Consider the following 18,340-nt stretch of genomic DNA (forward strand, 5'->3'; position numbering starts at 1 on the left):
AGCCGTAAATTACTTGCGTAAACCACTTTTGGGAAGTGTGGGCCATATATATATATATATATATATATATATATATATATATATATATATATATATATATATATATATATATATATATATATATATATATATATACATATATATATACATCTTCGCTTCCAACAAGGCTGCAAGCAACCACTATTTAGAGTTGGAAGTTACTGGAAGAGAAAAGATGAAGATTGTAGAGCAAGATAACGATTGACAGACGACTTAAAGGATTGCAAATTATATGAATCAGGAAAGCAAGATAAAGCAAGCAAATTCCAAAGAGCTGATGTTCAAGGAAAAAAACTAGACAAATAAGAGTTTTTGAAACACTTAGGTACAGTCACAAAAAAAAGATGAGACTTAATTGAATGACGAGTAACACGAGAATGAATTTTAGTAGATGGCACAAGAGACACTAGCTCTTTAGAGCAGTGCCTATTATAGTATTTGTAAAAAAGAGAAAGAGAAGCAACATTATGACGATGTGATAATGGTTGGAGGTTGGCTACAAGAGCAGGTCCAACTATGTTTACAATGCACTTTTGCACCTTGTCGAAAAGAGAAAGAGCACCATTAGAAGAACCAGCCCAAATATGACAACAGTATCCCACACCGGGACGAATAAGAGATTTGTAGAGGTAGAGAACGAAATTAGGAGAGAGAACATGGCGAGCACAATAAATAGAAGCAACATCAGCAGATGCTAATTTAGCAACCAATTGTATATATAGCTTCAATAAAAGGTCAGTAGTAAACAATAATCCAAGAAGACGTAAAGAAGAGGACTCAGTGAAAGGGCTGCCATTCATTAATATAAGAATGTCAACAGTACTATGTAGTTGTATGCAGTATATAACTGAGTTTTGTTTGAGTTTAAATTTACAAAGCCCCTTTCTGTTACAGAAGTGAAATTAGATTCAAGATTGGCTGCCTTGTTTCCTGTGATAAAAAAGAGAAGACTTTTTGTCAAGACATCAGCAAAAAAAGCTACTTTAGATGTATAGATGTCAAGAAGATCATTAATGTAGAAAAGAAACAAAACAGGACCAAAAATAGAACCTTAAAGTACCCCAGAACTTACTGGAAATAAAGAAGAGTGTTGACCTTTGAGGATGACTTAAATAAAGCGGTTAATCTCAAAAACCTTCCCAGATACACCATATGAAACAAGCTTATGGAGAAGACCACCATGCCAAACTTTGTTGAAAGCCTTAGTCGAGATAGGGCTATTGCTCTCGATATGTTGAGAGCAATAGCCCTAGCCTCTCCACCTCCATCAAATGCACAATAAAGTCTTTCAGCCACAGCAGTTAGCAAGTCAGTTACAGTGTAAGAGAATTGAAAACCATATTGGTTGTCTGACAGTAAGTTGTTTGACTCAAGATGGGATGTGAGAAATTTGTTTATCAAAGAAAATTGGAGGGGTCAGAATGTTCACCTGAGTTTTTGAAAATTGGAACAACAGATACCATTTTCCAGCAGGCAGGAAAACAGGACTCTGTCATGCACTTATTAAATAGTTAAGAGAGAATTGACTTCTACTTCTGATGTCTAATCCTTTATTGAATAGTGATTGTTACTACATTTAGTCCCATCTCATTCAACTTGCTAGTAACTGCTGAGAATGTAGCAAATCTATTTTCTTTCCTCACTTTCACTAGTTTTCCCTCACTCCTTGGTGTTATTTTCTAATTTCGACTGCATTTGCCTGGCTTTTCAATACCTAATGCCATTTTTTAACTTGTCTTAGATTTGGTTCAGAGGCATCTTGCTCACAAAGCGCTATCTCACATTTTCTTGATATTTCACTTATTGAGTAATGCTTATTGAAGATATTAAATAATTGATTTTTTTTATTCGACTTTTTGTTTCCTTTTTCCTCATTTAGTTATTTAGAACTTTTAAACAACTTTTTTACTACAAAATTATTTAAAAACAGATAAAAATTGTTTTGTATAGAAAAAAATTTAAACAACATATAAAAAATGTGTAAATATTGTTTAAAAAGGTTCAACGTACATCATAATATAAATCTAATGTAATTAAATCACAATAGTTAACAAAAATCACAATAGTTAACCTCTAAAAGAATGAGGTCGGCAAATAATGCCGACCTCATTTTTCCTAATTGCGAGGGTTGTATATATATATATATATATATATATATATATATATATATATATATATATATATATATATATATATATACATATATAATTATTTTATATATATATATAATATATATGAATAATTATTTTATTATTGTTATATTTTATTTATTTTCTATTTCAGGTGTTTCAATATATAATATATGTTCTGGAATATTTTGAAACATTAGAAAATATTTTTGAATATATCGTTTTCAGTGCAAAATTGCAAGTCTTACAGAGAAGAAAAAAAGTGCAAGACATTTAATCACTTTTAAACCAAAATAAAATGTCTTAAAGAAATTCGAGCAATAGTAAAGAGTCAAACAGGTGCATTTGGGTGAAGAATCTACCCCCTCCTAGACAGAAAAGGGATCCAAGGATTCCATCTGTTGTAAAGCTAACCAATCTAACATGGATGCAGACAACCCATCAAATTCTTGGAAACTTCACTTTTTTGTTCAATAGCGAGAAACCAAGACTGGTTTGAATCAATATTATGATTACATATATAGAATTGCTCTTCTTTCCATTATTATCCAGCACACTCATTAGAAAGAAACTCGAAAGTCTGATTGATCTATGACAAAAACAAAAAGAAACCATCTGATAAATTCACTGCAAGCACGGTGGTCAAAGAGTTTTACCAGAAACAAGTTAAGAGTGGAGGAAAGATTGGTTATTAGATGGTCAAACAAGCCTCTTCAATCAATCTACCCAAGAAAACAAATCCAACTATCAAAAATTCAACCTCAAGCCTCTGTCCATTCGCAACCTTTCCAAACAGAATTTTTGGATTTTGAAACCTCTGCTTCTTCATCCAAGTCCAACCTCCTCTACATCATCTTTTCTTAAAGGCAACTAAAATACCAGAGCCAACACTAAAACAGAGGGTTAATTAGTAATCAAAAATTACATTTCTACACATAAAGCATATGATGTTCTTGTAACCATTGCTGAACAGGATCATAATGTGTCAGTTTAAAACCAGGCGGGTGTCTAGAAGCAAGTAATCTCTGAAGGACAGAAAATCAAAATCAAAATTGTTCAAAGACTTCAAAGCAAAAATCCTTATTGTTTCCAGATTGGTAGTAAAAGATTGCAAGGGAAAGAGTGTCAATTAGTTCTGGTGAAAAATATGACAACTGAAATCAAACTTGGTATTCTTAAACACGAGAATGGGTCTGCTGTGGTCATTCACAAGGAACTAGATCAGCTAATTGATGAATACAATGCTTGGGCAAATATTTGCATGATAATCTGACTATAGTAAATACTAGGATTAGAATAGCACAGGATTGTAAAGCTTCTTTTGCTCAAGACTTCATGATCTATACAGATCATGAAGTCTTGAGCAAAAGCTTTCAGAAACCACAATATATTGGCTGTCAGCACCATGTACTTAAGAGGGGTGTCATTTAAAGCATACAGTTGCATACAAAGGATGGTCCTAAATCAGTCGTTTTACTACATACATACTTAATGGATGACCCCAAACTGACTTCATATTTTTTAATACTTGATTCATTTTTATAAAGCATTATATTGTGTTTTAACATTTTCTAAATATAAATCAAGTTTTAACATTTTCTAAATGTAAATCAAGATTACTATGAGTAATACTTTGTCTCAATTTTTTGATTATTTTGAAATGCAAATTTGATTTTTGCTTTTTATAAAATATAAACTTCTTGTTAAGTGGTTTTATGGTATGACATCAAAAAAGGTGGTGTACTCTTGCCCTTAATTAAAAAAAAAGTATACCATATATTGGAGGTAAAAGGATCCACAGAATAGAGGTAAAGACCTTCCTTATTTTAAATACAAACTTCCAGTGGTAATGTCAACCACTAAACATATACATACTATGTGTAAGCAGATGCACTTATATTGTATCTTATAGATGTATCTTCATATATCTATTGGTAGGTGTATGTATGTTTGTATATATTCTTTTATATCAAGTTTTTGTATGCAGTTATAAATGTTTTTTTGTATAAAGTAATAATTTGGTATGTAGTTATAGGTTTCTTTTTTGTATATAGTTATGAGTTTTTTTTTTTAATTAAAAGTTTTTGTTTTTTATAAACATATTAGAAAAAGTTACAACTTGAGTTTTTACTTCCTCCCTCTCTTTATTACAGAGTAGCCAGCCACTTTTTACAATTAAATTCCCTGACTTATTATGTTTTTCCCTTGACTCAGTTGTAAATGCTTCCCAGTTTAATATCAAAAATATTATGAAGAAAAAAATAATATAAAAGATATATTATATATTGCATATAATATAAAAGATATATTATATATATATTTTTTATATTCTTATACTATATAAGTTACAGGATCATAATTTAGGCTTTAGACTTTTCTATATTATATATGTATATATACTTTTCTATATTATATATTTGAGATTATAGTATAAATAGGAGATGAAGTAAGCTTTTTACTAGTATTTTAAAATGAAAATAAATTAAAATACCAGAGCAGATTAAGCTTCAAAATTTATAAAAATAACAACAAAAAGTTTAATAATAAAACAAACAGCAGTCTAACAATAGTATAAAATAAATATGCATATGCCAATATATATCCAATAGATTTGGTCCTGTTTACCTATCGTTCTTTTGGAAATTTTGATAGCAAATTAATAAATTTTTTTGAAAATTGACAAAAGAGCAAAGATATAACCTAACTTTACAAATATTTATCTCAGTTATTATTAATTAAAAAATAAACGTTTTAAATGGTTTCATATAATTGTTTTTGGCTTTAAAAAACTTATATACTTCAAAATAAAAACTATCTTTAAATTTAAGAAAATAGTTTAAATCTTTTTAAACAAAAATAATGTAAATCTGTTCATTCCATTTTGCGTGATAGCATTTTCAATTCTAATTCAATCTCACATGTATCTTCCTGATAATTTTGATTTAACTTTGTTTTTTTAGCATTTAATTCCTTAATTATCTGCAAAGCTAATTTTTTATCAATACAGTCTTGTTTTTCTTGCGATTTTTTTTCTCTTTTTCTTTTTAAAGAATCTTTGTAGTTTGAATGGGACATGTTTACACTTTTGACCATTGATTTCGTTATGTCTAAATTGCAAACTCCACCAGTGCTGTGAATTCTATCAAAAACTTGTCTTTGGGCAACCACAGATCTTTCATGCAAATTTTCAACAAGAACTTCTGAATTGATAGAAAACCCACTTTCAACCTGTGCATTACCATGTGACAAAGTAAAGACAACTTTGGATACTTCAAATAAATTAATAAAATTCTGGCTTTATAAAAGGGGTTAAAATAAACATTCAACCTATCCTTATAAACATTGTAATTTATAAATTCTAATCTATGGATGCCTTTCACAAGATAACATAAAACTTAATACTGATTATTGACCTTATCAGCTATTGTAGCATTAATCCATTTAAATTCTTGAAGAATTGCGAGTAAATCAGTCATTCTGTTTTTTCCTGAGTTGAAATTAGAACTTATGATAATGGGGTTTAAAGCTGAAGCTACAATTGAAACCAAATATTGAAAAAAAAAACAATTTTAGCAGGCATCAGAAGATTATTGACAGCATCAGTAACAATGTTTACAGTATAATTAATCGGTAGTTTAGATTGCGTGACATACAATTTCACAATATCATAAATATCTAAAGCTCTTTGACACACAGATACATTTTCAATCCATCTTGCTGAACAAAATTTCAGAGGAAACTTATCACTTCCACAAATTGTTTAATAATCTGCTTTACGAGCAGGACTATCATGAAAAAGTTTATAAAAACTTCTGAGTACTGCATTAACATTCCATGCACCATGTACAACATGTAGGCCACATGATCCAATTTCATGAATAGATGTTTCAAACTGTTTACCAAATTCATCATTGAGAATATCAAAAAACTTCCAATTCACATTTGGTTCATCTGTAGAAATCAAGAAACACTGATGAAAACACTGATGAATCTTGTAGTCACATGGTTGCAAATAACATCCCAATAATGAATGCAAATATCCATTTGACTTTTTTGAACAATTTCGTTTAAAGACTCATCAAAACATACAACTATGTACGTAAGGCTAATCACCGCCTTTAAAACAAGATCGTGGAAATATGGGGCAAGACCATGTATGATGTTATAGGCTACTTTAGTTTTCCCAATGGTCATTTTTTTAGCTATAAAACTGTCAGGAATAGATCGAAACAGTTGTCCTATTTTTGAACATGATCTGTAAAAGAAATGCTGCTGTGTAAGATATAGTGCTCAAAGTATTTCAGAACATGTTACATCATTTTGAGCCATAAATAAAGAGAAAGGTGGTACTGTTGTATTTTTCTGTGACTTGTTAGTAAAATAATCAAATACTGTTGGTTGGCTTTTTAAAGATATATTTTAAAAATGTTTTGCACTTTTTTCTTGACTGCCATCATACCCATATTACTTAAAGAAAATGTCTTTCCGCATACACTACACATACCCTTTGCTTTATCATTAGCTCTCTTAAGCCAACCCCATAATTGATGACATTCAAAATAGTCATTATCAAAGTAAGTTATTTTAGACACTTTTATTATTTCTATAACATTTACCTGGAAAAAGTTAACATTGTATTAACATAGTTAATACAATGTTAACTTTTTCCAGGTAAATATCTATAACAGATATTTACCTGGAAAAATTATTTCCAGGTAAATATCTATAACAGAGATTTTTTTCCCTGACTTTTGAAAAAAAAATTCAAAATCCCTGACTCTTCCCTGATTTCCCTAACTATAAAAAATTTCCCTGACTTTTCCCTGATTTCCAGTCGGCTGGCCACCCTATATTAGCCCTTTTTCTTTAACAAATATCAAAAAATTTTATATAAATATTCAATTTTTTATAATTTTTTTACCTTTAAAATAATGGATCTAAGGCCTTTCTAATGATATACAACATTCTACTATTTAGTTAGTTTACAAATTTAATGTTGTTTCAAATTATCTCTTTTATTGAGGAAAGTACATATTTATTGTAATAAAATAATTAAACTAAAAACAAAACAAAAAAATATTTTGTTTACCATGCCTGTCATATAAAGTTATATAAGGAATTCCCATGGCAATAGTCCAACACAATAAATTAGCAATTTCACATGAATTTGTATAAATATCTTCATTTACAACAAAACTTAAGTGTCGAGGAAGCTTGGTAAGATTGCTTATGTCGTACTGCAAGTAATCATAACTCAGCCCACCAGATATTCGTCTTGTAGATGATAAATAAAACTTTTTAAGTTCTGCAAGAAACGTATAAACTAGCACCCATAAGTGGAACAAGTTTTGAATTCCAGTTAATGCATATTTGAAAACAATATTAGAGCCATATTTTATTAATTTTTGAGAATTGGATTCATCAAACTCTTTACTTTGCATTCTTTAACTATACGATCATTTAAGTTGTGTCATTTGTGACAGTTATATTATTGATGAATAATAATCATTTTAATCAAACGTGTTGGATTAAGTTAATTCGGATTTATTATCATTCGGTATAACAAAATGTACAACACCGAACAAATTCATACATATACCGGGTAAAATATAAGAACCGGTTAAAACAACTTTGACAAAAATCTCTACAACGGTTTTTTAAAACACGTTTTTTAAAACATGTTTTTTAAAAAATTAAAGCTTAAAAGCTCTAAAACATGGTTTGAAAACTGTTTCATATACTTTAAATTTAAAGTATGAAGTATAAACAACAGCAGCATACCAACCAAGTTTTTCTTTGTAACATTTCGACATGTTTTGCACTTTAAATTTAAAATATGCAAAAACAACAGTAAATTTACTTTAAATATTTTTAAAAATGAGGACATTTTATTATTATTGTTTTCTTCCAGGATACGCAGGGTTGTCTTTAGGAGGAGGGAGGGAACAACCAATGCAAGCTGCCCCAGTCGCCGCAAAAAAAAAATTTTTTTTGCCACTCCTCGTCGACATTAATTTTTTTTCTTTCCGATGTTTGCTTGATAGTACAGTGGTATCCAACTGAAATCTGAAAAATATATTAAAATTTTTTTTTAAAAACAACATTTGTATATGGGCTAAAAAGTAAAAAATAGACTTTTTCTCGGAACCCATGGACTTTGCGTACACAGCCTAAAATCTTCATTAAAGTCAATGAATGAAAAGCGCTCATCGCATCGAGTTGTACTTAGATGCATGTTCATAACTTCAAAATTATTTTTATCATTTAAAATCTTGGGCGTCCAACATTTTCACTCAGTGACTTTAATGGATATTTAAGGTTGTGAACATACACAAAGTTTTTATTATATTCATTTACACCCTACGGTTTCCACAGCTTGAACTTAAATCAGACGGAGCTAAACCACTGGTGAAGTCTACTATTTAAAATCATTCAAAAAACCAACACAATTTTTTCAGCATCAACCAAACAATAGTGCATTATTAGTAACCATGTTAAAACACTTGCTCCAAAAGCAAGTCTGCGATACCAGCTGGGAAGCTAGGATAAATTCCGTATCAGCAATTCGATACCAATACAATGGCGTTATTGATGCTCTGGAACAGCATAGTGAACAATCTGATGATCCATCTCATTTTTAGTAAGCCTAAAAGTCTGACATGACCTTCTGTTTGAAATAAACTTAGTGAACAAAGTTTTTGAGGGAAGGTCGTTAGACAATTTTTTGGCTTTTAAGCAGCTGAAAAGCTGTGTCGTTGAGACCTCTCGAGAAAAAGAATTAAGTGACTAAATTTCTATAGTAATTGAAATTGCTGGTATTGAGTCACTGTTTAAGGAAAAGTGGTAGAGAAAGAAGAAAAGACTATTTCTTTATGAAAAAGAAGATGAATACAACCCTAGCCCAGAAAAATCTTTGAAAAATGATTTTTTTTCTAATTGACACAATTGAATCTTTAAAAGACAGAAGTGAATTGTAAACATTAATTTCTCTTGGAAGAAATTTATGCCATTAAAATAAGTAAAAACTCGTTATTTATAAAAATATTTGGAAGAAATTTATGCCATTAAAATAAGTAAAAACTCGTTATTTATAAAAAAACAAATGTTAAGATGACTGGGGCTAGGAGAATACAAACTTAGTCATCTCACCAAACCAAATTTAAATTAAATTACCAAATCTAAGTTATGCTAATATCGGATGGAAAAGCAGGGCTGTGGAGTCGGTAAACTGCAGTTCCGACTCCAACTCCTTAACTTTATTATGGACCGACTCCGACCTCCGACTCCGACTCCTTCATAAGTCACCTATTTGTAACAATAAATTTACCGCGTTAAAAGATATTTCATTTTTATAATAGTGTGTTCCATTATAAAAATGAAATATCTTTAATGGATCGTCCATCGCTAAATTTCACTAATAAAAACAAACCAAAAAAAGAGGTTTCCCTCGCAGAGCCTCAAATTAAGTTCAAAATTAAAATAAATGATAAAGTTAAATGAAAATCGCCGCGTAAAAGAGCTTATGATCTTTTATTTCTTTTTTTAAAATAAATTTACCATTGCGTAATTTTTGGACGATCCCTTATTTCAGTATTTTCTTCATAACCTTTTTCTGGAACGAGAAATTAAAATTTTTTAACTAAAAACCAAGTAGTTTTATACCGTATGATAAAGCGAAGAAATTCTACACAATAATGTAAAAAAAAAAATTCCTAATATTTTTCCTTTAAAAGTTCATAAAAAATAAGAAGTTTTAAAATTTATATGCTGTTTTATTATACCAAATAAAATGCTCTTCTATTCTAATAAAATATCAAATCGTTCCAACGAGTTGATATTTTAACTTGGTTTTTATTGTTTTTAATAAAAATGATAAAAACCAAGTTACATAATTAAAAAACAAAATAGGAAAAATATATTTTTTTATATCTGCATATATTTACACCTATTTTTGCTTTAACGTACCGCTAATGATTTAACAATATCGTAGAAATTAAAAAACATTATATTATAACATGGAATATTTTTTTCTCACTTTTTCTCCTAATTATTTATAAGAAAACATCAAGTCGGTTGTGACCGAACACGGCGTTAACAATAGCAAAAAAATCTCCCGATTACAAGTTTTAACATTTGCGAGAGTTTTTAATTAAACTTAATTACAACGGAAACTATTTGAATTGAATATTTTTTAGTTTTAAACTGTAGTATTATTTCATTATACTATTGTTAATTAATCCTAATAATTATAACAATAATTATGATAATATATAATAATATATTATTAAATATATATGCATATACACGTATATTTATATATGTACATATATATATGTATATATATATATATATATATATATATACATATATATATATATATAATATATATGTATATATATATATATATATATATATATATATATATATATATATATATATATATATATATATATATATATATATATATGAGAGAGAGAGAGAGAGAGAGAGAGAGAGAGAGAGAGAGAGAGAGAGAGAGAGAGAGAGAGAGAGAGAGAGAGAGAGAGAGATGCAGAAAAACGTGTTTTTTTGCTATCGTGTTTTTTTCACCCAAAAAAAACGCGTTTTTTTGTTTTTTTGGGGTTTTTTGGTTTTTTTGGAGTTTTTTTGGTTTTGACAGATCCTTTTAGTGTTTTTTTTTACTTACTTTTAACTTTTTTTAAATGTTTCCAACTTATTTAAAATGTTTCTATTTAGTTTTGTTTGAGTATTTTAGATTCTATATTAGATTATATTAAAATTAATTTATTAAAGCATAAACAGAGTTCACAAAAGAGTTAAATTAATGATTTTTTTATTGCTAAAATGGTTAACAAACTATTTGTTCTTTTCAAAATTTGAAATCAAAAATTGTTAAGAAACAATTCTATTTTAAGTTTTTTTAATCTAAAACAACATTCTTGGTCAAGTGACTCAAATTCTTGTTCAGGTGACTCTTCATCCGAAACATTTATTGATTCGTGAGATTTATCTGAAATATTTATTAGTTCTTTAGGCATAATTGATTATTGTGTTGCACAGATATCCATTGCTTCAAGTTTTAAATTTTGCGATACAAACACTAATTTTGCTGCTCTTTCATTTGTTAATCTGTTTCTTTTGGCACTGTGAATATTTGCATAACTGCTAAAACTTCTTTCGCAAACAGCACTTGTAGCAGAAAGCTGAAGAAATGAGATTGGGACATGACTGTGTCATCATTTAAAAATTTGTGTTTGACTTCAACTGGACATTTTCTACATTTCTTAATATACAAGGCCATTCATATTTCACTTTTCGACATAACATCATTGCAAAAAAAACATTGAACTCTTTCTGCTTTGCTCACCTGGCTTGCTGGCTTAAATAAAATGCTCACAGATGTTTTCTTTCTACCCCAGTGAGGCCACAGACTAATCTATTATTACTACTCATTAGTATGTTCTAATCAAACAACTAAATGATGTGACTATTTTGATTAGAAAACTGTTTAATTAATGCTTACAATACCTTATAATGGCTATAAAATAATTTCATAATTCAGTAATATTATTAAAAAACTACTAATAATAATTGTATCACTGAAAATTTACTTTATTAAAAATTATGATAAACTGGTACATTAAGTATTTTCAAAATAACAATATATCATCATTAATAATCTTATGTTTCAAAACTATTAACATAAAGGTATAAAATTAAAAAATAAAAATACTACAACACACTTATGCAATATTATTTATAACATGATTGAAAATACCATTTCCGCTTTCTGAAATTAAATGTTGACAAATTTAATTTATTTGCAATTGCAGAAATAAAACTAAGAAACAAATAGCATAAAATAAAATAGCAAAATTAAAAAAAAAATTAAAACTATGCAAAACTTATACAATACATATAAATTCTGCATTGCAGTGTTACTTCATTTATAAATTAAAAACATCATTTATAAATTATATAGTTCTCATTCATTCTACAAATTACAATAACTATTTTTCATTCATTCTTTTGAAAAATTTGTTTTTAACGTTAAGGAAAAATAGTTTTGAACTAAAAAAACATATCTACATAAAAAAACAAACAAAGAAAGACCCTTTACTTATGATGTCTTTGTATTTTATAAAAAAAATGTTTCTTTAAATAATTTTTTAAATTTTATTTTAGCTTAATATAAGTAAGTTATTGAAGAAAATTTATTTAAGTTATTTGAAGAACTTGTAAAACAAGACAGATAAATTGTATGTTAAATAAGAGAATGACAAAGTCTTTTAATAAATATCTCCTAAAAACACACTGTTGAGGTGATATTTATTTAAATGTTAAGTTCAAGGTGTTAAAGTAGTTAGTTAGAAAAATACACACAAAAAAAAAAAGGAGGGGGGGGGGGGATCTTCTACTTGAAGAACTTTAGGCAATTCTAATAAAATCTATGTTAAATAAAAGAATGAAAACTCTCCTTTAATAAATAACACCTAAAAACAAATTTTTAAAATTATTTCAGTGTTTAAAATAAGAAAAAGAGTAATTAAAAAAAAACAACAAAAAAACAAAAAAACGAAGCAGTTTGTTTTTTTGAAAAAAAACAATAACCAAAAACACGACTCACATCTCTCTCTCTCTCTCTCTCTCTCTCTCTCTCTCTATATATATATATATATATATATATATATATATACATATACATATATATATATATATATATATATATATATATATATATATATATATATATATATATATATATATATATAGAGAGAGAGAGAGAGAGAGAGAGAGAGAGAGAGAGAGAGAGAGAGAGAGAGAGAGAGAGAGAGAGAGAGAGAGAGAAACCAACAAGAATCACGCAAAATTGTTATTCTGCAATCGACAATATTGTCACAAACACTCTTTTCCATTCCACATTTAAATCAGGCATTATTCGAACTGACATAAGTGACCATTTTCCAGTCTTTGCAATTTTCAAAAAATAAAAAAAATATACAAAAGAAAAATTCGTTTTTAAAAAAAATAATCTTTACCACCCAAGCAAAAAATATGTTTAAACTAGAGTTGTCTTCTATAAATTGGAACTTTGTATATCTCGAGACATGCACAAACAAAAGCTACAACCTATTTCTAAATAAATTTCTTTATTTGTACGACAAGCATTTTCCTAACAAAACTAACCGAATTAAAACTAAAAGACTTCTCAACCCTTGGTTTTCAAAAAACCTTTTAAATTGTTCGAAGCGAAAACAAAAGCTATATATTCGTTTTATTAAATCAAAGAAAGATCGCGACAAGCATAATTACTTAAACCACAAACGTCTATATGAAAGAACCAAAAAAATAGCCCGAACTACATATTTCAAAAACAAGTTATTGAGCCTAAAAGGTAACGGGAAAAAAACAAGGGATGCAATTAAAGAGATTCTCGGTAAACAAAAAATTCACAACAAAGTCTTACCAAGCATGATTACCGTTGACGACACTCAGATCTCTGATGGTAAATCGGTAGCAACAAAATTTAATGAGTTTTTCGTAAACATAGGTCCAAACTTAGCCAGTAAAATTAAACACACTCCTGTTCATTTCTCGAACTATCTATCGAAGTCTGATAAAAACTTAGAATTTAAAAAACTCACTAGTAAAGAACTTGAGGATTCGATGAAAAAACTCAATACTAATAAAGCAACAGGTTATGATTTTATTTCAACAAGCATAATCAAAGATTGCTATGGATTTATTAAAGATGTTTTATTAGATGTTTTTGACAAATCGCTCAATACAGGTGTTTTTCCAGATAAATTTAAAATTGCAATTATTACACCCATTTTTAAAACAGGAGATGAAAGTCTGGTTTCAAATTATCGACCTATTTCAGTGTTACCAGTTTTTTCTAAAATCCTCGAGCGTGTCATGTATAATAGGCTATTTTCCTTTTTGGACGAAAACAATCTTCTTTATTGTAACCAATATGGTTTTCGATCAAATTACTCTACGGAGCATGCACTTATGCAACTAGTTAAAGTTATCAGTGGAGCATCTTCTCATAACAATTTCACTTTAGGTATATTTCTAGATTTGTCAAAAGCGTTCGATACCGTTAACCATCAAACTTTACTAGATAAAATAAAGTATTATGGAATATGCCATACATACCATAAATGGTTTACCAGTTACTTAACTGATAGAAAACAGTTTATATCTCTAAATGACGGTTTTCAGACAAACAAACTTAAAATATTATGTGGGGTTCCACAGGGCTCCATCTTAGGTCCTTTACTATTTCTAATATACGTCAACGATATAGATTGTGAAAAGGATCAAATACTATGTCTACCATCATGTTTGCAGATGACACCACTTTATTTCATTCTCACAATAACATTATTTCTCTATTTCAAGTTGCAAACAATGAACTAGAACAAATATCAATCTGGCTTAACGCGAACAGCCTATCTTTAAACACTGTTAAAACTAAGTTTTCCTTATTCCATTCTAAACGAAAGTTTCAATATATTCCTAAATCCTTACCAATGCTATATATAAATAACATGGAAATTGAGCGCTCTTTCACAAATAAATAAGATCATAAATAAGAGTCATTCTAACACCGTGCTTTAGAAATTTTGGATCAAAGTGTGCACTACAAACACCTGAATGTTCTGTAGGAAACCAATTTTTTCTATTAACAAACTTAATCCATTTTTTTCTTAACTCAGGTCTTTTAAGAGCATCAGGAAACGCAAAAACACTATTTTCTTTGTTATAAACTGTTGTTTCTGAAGTCAATTTTAGAGTATTCACATTTGTATTTGATGATTTACTTTTGTATCCACTGCAACAGTATATCACTGCACACTTGTTTGGCATTGTATTAAGAACTCTAGGTTTGAAAATAAAAGTAATTCTTATATTTTTGATGAACAATAAAAATAATCATATCTCAAAAGCGACAAGCTGTTATAAATGTGTCTAATTTAAATATTGTATTTATATTGTTACTTAATTAAAATCTTATTTAAAACATCAAAATTAATAAGTTCCTCATAACTAAACTCATAATAAAATTCATATATAATCAAAAAATATTATATATAACAATAAAAACAAAGCCTTCTTTTTAAAGATATCGTTTATTACAAAAAATAAAACCGCCCTCCTAATTTTTTCCGTAAAAACCAACAAACCCGGCCGTGTATTTATAGTAGGCCATGTATATATATATATATATATATATATATATATATATATATATATATATATATTATATATATATATATATATATATATATATCAGGGGCGGATCCAGGAATAATATTGACTGTAGCAAAAGAAAAACCAGATAACTCCAGCAATAGAGGACCTTTTTTTTTTTTTTTATAACAATGAAAATTTTTTTTTTAAGCTTTCAACATTAATCTAGCGGGTATTGTAATCAAAGTTTAATAGTATGAAAAATAACATCAGAGCTATTCTAAAAAAGAAGAACTAATGAAAAGTATGTGATTTAATACACGTTTATTGCAAGGTCATTATTATTATTAATGATATAAACAATATAGCAGTGCTTTTTTTCTAAAAAAAGGTGTCGGAACTCATCATTAGTATATCACAAAAAATTACGACAAAATTAACACTTTTAAGTTTTTTTAAAAGGTGAAGGAATGGCGTTTGGTGCGTTTGAGGAGAAAAAAGGCACTGCATTATTTTAACCACAAAAACCTGTTTTGTAAGGTTACTAGTAAACAAATTTATCCTTACCTTAATTGTATTCAACATCCTAAACTGTTGGCTAATGATCAATAAAGTAAAGTTCAAATCATGAAAATTTACTAAATTCAAACCATATTTCAACAGTAGGCAAGTAAAACAAAATAATGGTAAAGATAGGACTCAATAAATATAAAGAAAAATACATTTCATAAAAAATAAAAAAACCTATAAACTAAACCTTATAAGATAAACATCAAAAAAATATCCTGTAAATATTCTACCAGTAATAAATAAAAATATTCTGTAAATATTCTACCAGTAATAAATAAAAATATCCTGTAAATATTCTACCAGTAATAAATAAAAATATCCTGTAAATATTCTACCAGTAATAAATAAAAATATTCTGTAAATATTCTATCAGTAATAAATAAAAATATCCTGTAAATATTCTATCAGTAATAAATAAAAATATCCTGTAAATATTCTATCAGTAATAAATAAAAATATTCTACATATATTCTCTCTCTCTTTATATATATATATATATATATATATATATATATATATATATATATATATATATATATATATAATCTCGTCAAAAAATCAATTATATATATATATATATATATATATATATATATATATATATATAAAATCAATATAACTTATTAGCAAATGTATCTATTAATCAGAGTTCAATATATTTTTAAATTCGATTTTTGGTGGTTATGCTGTCTCAAATTTATCTACAACAATATTCAAATCAATTTCAATATCTCGATGAATGTGCAACATGGAAATGCCATTTAAACGACCATCCCCCATAGTATTGCGTAAGGAAGTTTTAATTCTTTTTAAAGCTGATAATGATCTTTCGCATGTACATGTTGTGACTGGTAATGTGCAAAGGATTCGAAGTATAGTGGAAATATTGGGAAACGTATGGTCATCACATTTTTGTAGTGAATCTGAAATGGTTTTAGGAGCACTATCAGAGTGATTTTTCCAGTAAACTTCCCACATATCCAATTCAGCATAAAAATATCTTGGTTCTGGTAAATCGTTTTGGTATGTACAAACAAATTCTTTAACTTTTTTCCTCCAATCCTTGTCAGAAATTAAATGTGATGGTATAATGGAGAAACTATCTAGCAATACTAAATTTTCTAAAGAAAATAAAGAACCTAGCTGTATTAGAATGTGATCAAGAAAAGAAATTGAACAAGTTATTCAATAATACTCACTTATATTATCTACTTCATGGTTATCACGTTGTGTTTGTTGACCACATGTTCTTGGTTTAGATTTAGCATTGTATTAGTAGTTGCAGCTATGCTAACAGCTTCTTTACACCATTCTGTGTGTGAAATATCAATAGAGCTCCGAAAAGATTTAAGAGTATTCTTTAAATTTTTCACATCTTTACAAGCGTTTGAGAAATCTTGATCACCTTTTTGCAAAGTTTTTGTCAGTGATCTTCTATAGCCTAATAACTTCCTAACTATGATTAAGGTGATGATAAACTTAAAAGAACAACATATTGCCACATATGCAGAAGCATCACCTCTGGATTTGTAGTTCCATGTCACATCTTCTTTGATACAAATAAGAGATGCAACTATTGCTGGATATAATTCAATAAAGGCTTCAAGACCATCAATTCTTTCAATTCACGTGGTTCGACAAACATTGATTGTCTTTTGAAAAGATGATGTCGGACATAGCTCACTAATTTTTGTAGATAGATCTTCTAACATTTTTGGAGAATTATTAAAAAAATCAGAGACAATTCGAACATGATCCATCATATCTTGAATGGAAGGAATTGCACATGCTTTGGCAACACATAGATTAAGTTGATGGGAAAAGCAGTGGACGTATGGAGCTTTAGGAAAATCTTTTAAAATTAATGCTGCTACACCACAAAGACGGCCTGCCATGTTACCAGCCCCATCGTAACCTTGCCCATGACAATAAGACATTTCCAGACCAAGTTTATGTATACTTTTCTTGATCTAGCTTGATAAAGAAACTCCACTTAAGCCAGTATTGCAAGAAACAAATTTTAGAAAATCTTCCTTTACATTACAGAATTCATCCACATATCGAACAATTACAGCCATTTGTTCCGTTTGACTAACATCTGAAGCTTCATCAACTAAAATAGAAAAAAACTTTGCTTTCTTTATTCTGTCTTATAATAGCGATCGAACAACACCTGCACAAATATCAATCAACTTATTCTGCACTGTCTTTGATCAATAAGTAGCATTTTTAGGACCATTTTTAAAATTGTCACCGCATAATGCCATCAGATCTAATAAGCATTGAAAATTACCAGCATTATAACATTGCTCAACCAGATGTTTAGCGTCATCTCTGAGTCCTCTAAGCGGTATATTCTGCCTACAACAAAAAAGAATTGCACGTGATATTGAAAACAAAAT

General features: G+C 28.4%; 1 protein-coding gene across 1 annotated transcript in view; it reads right to left on the minus strand.

Annotated features, from left to right (window-relative positions):
• LOC101236904 (dehydrodolichyl diphosphate synthase complex subunit nus1) overlaps positions 1-7,711 on the minus strand; it is a 26,148-nt gene extending 18,437 nt beyond the window's left edge. Inside the window, exon 1 of the mRNA XM_065792953.1 lies at positions 7,258-7,711. Coding sequence (XP_065649025.1) covers positions 7,258-7,609 — 352 coding nt within the window. The 5' untranslated portion in view covers positions 7,610-7,711. The remainder of the gene's footprint in view (positions 1-7,257) is intronic.
• Positions 7,712-18,340: the final 10,629 nt, after the last annotated feature.

This window comes from Hydra vulgaris, chromosome 03 (assembly GCF_038396675.1).
Source record: "Hydra vulgaris chromosome 03, alternate assembly HydraT2T_AEP".
NCBI lineage: Eukaryota > Metazoa > Cnidaria > Hydrozoa > Anthoathecata > Hydridae > Hydra > Hydra vulgaris.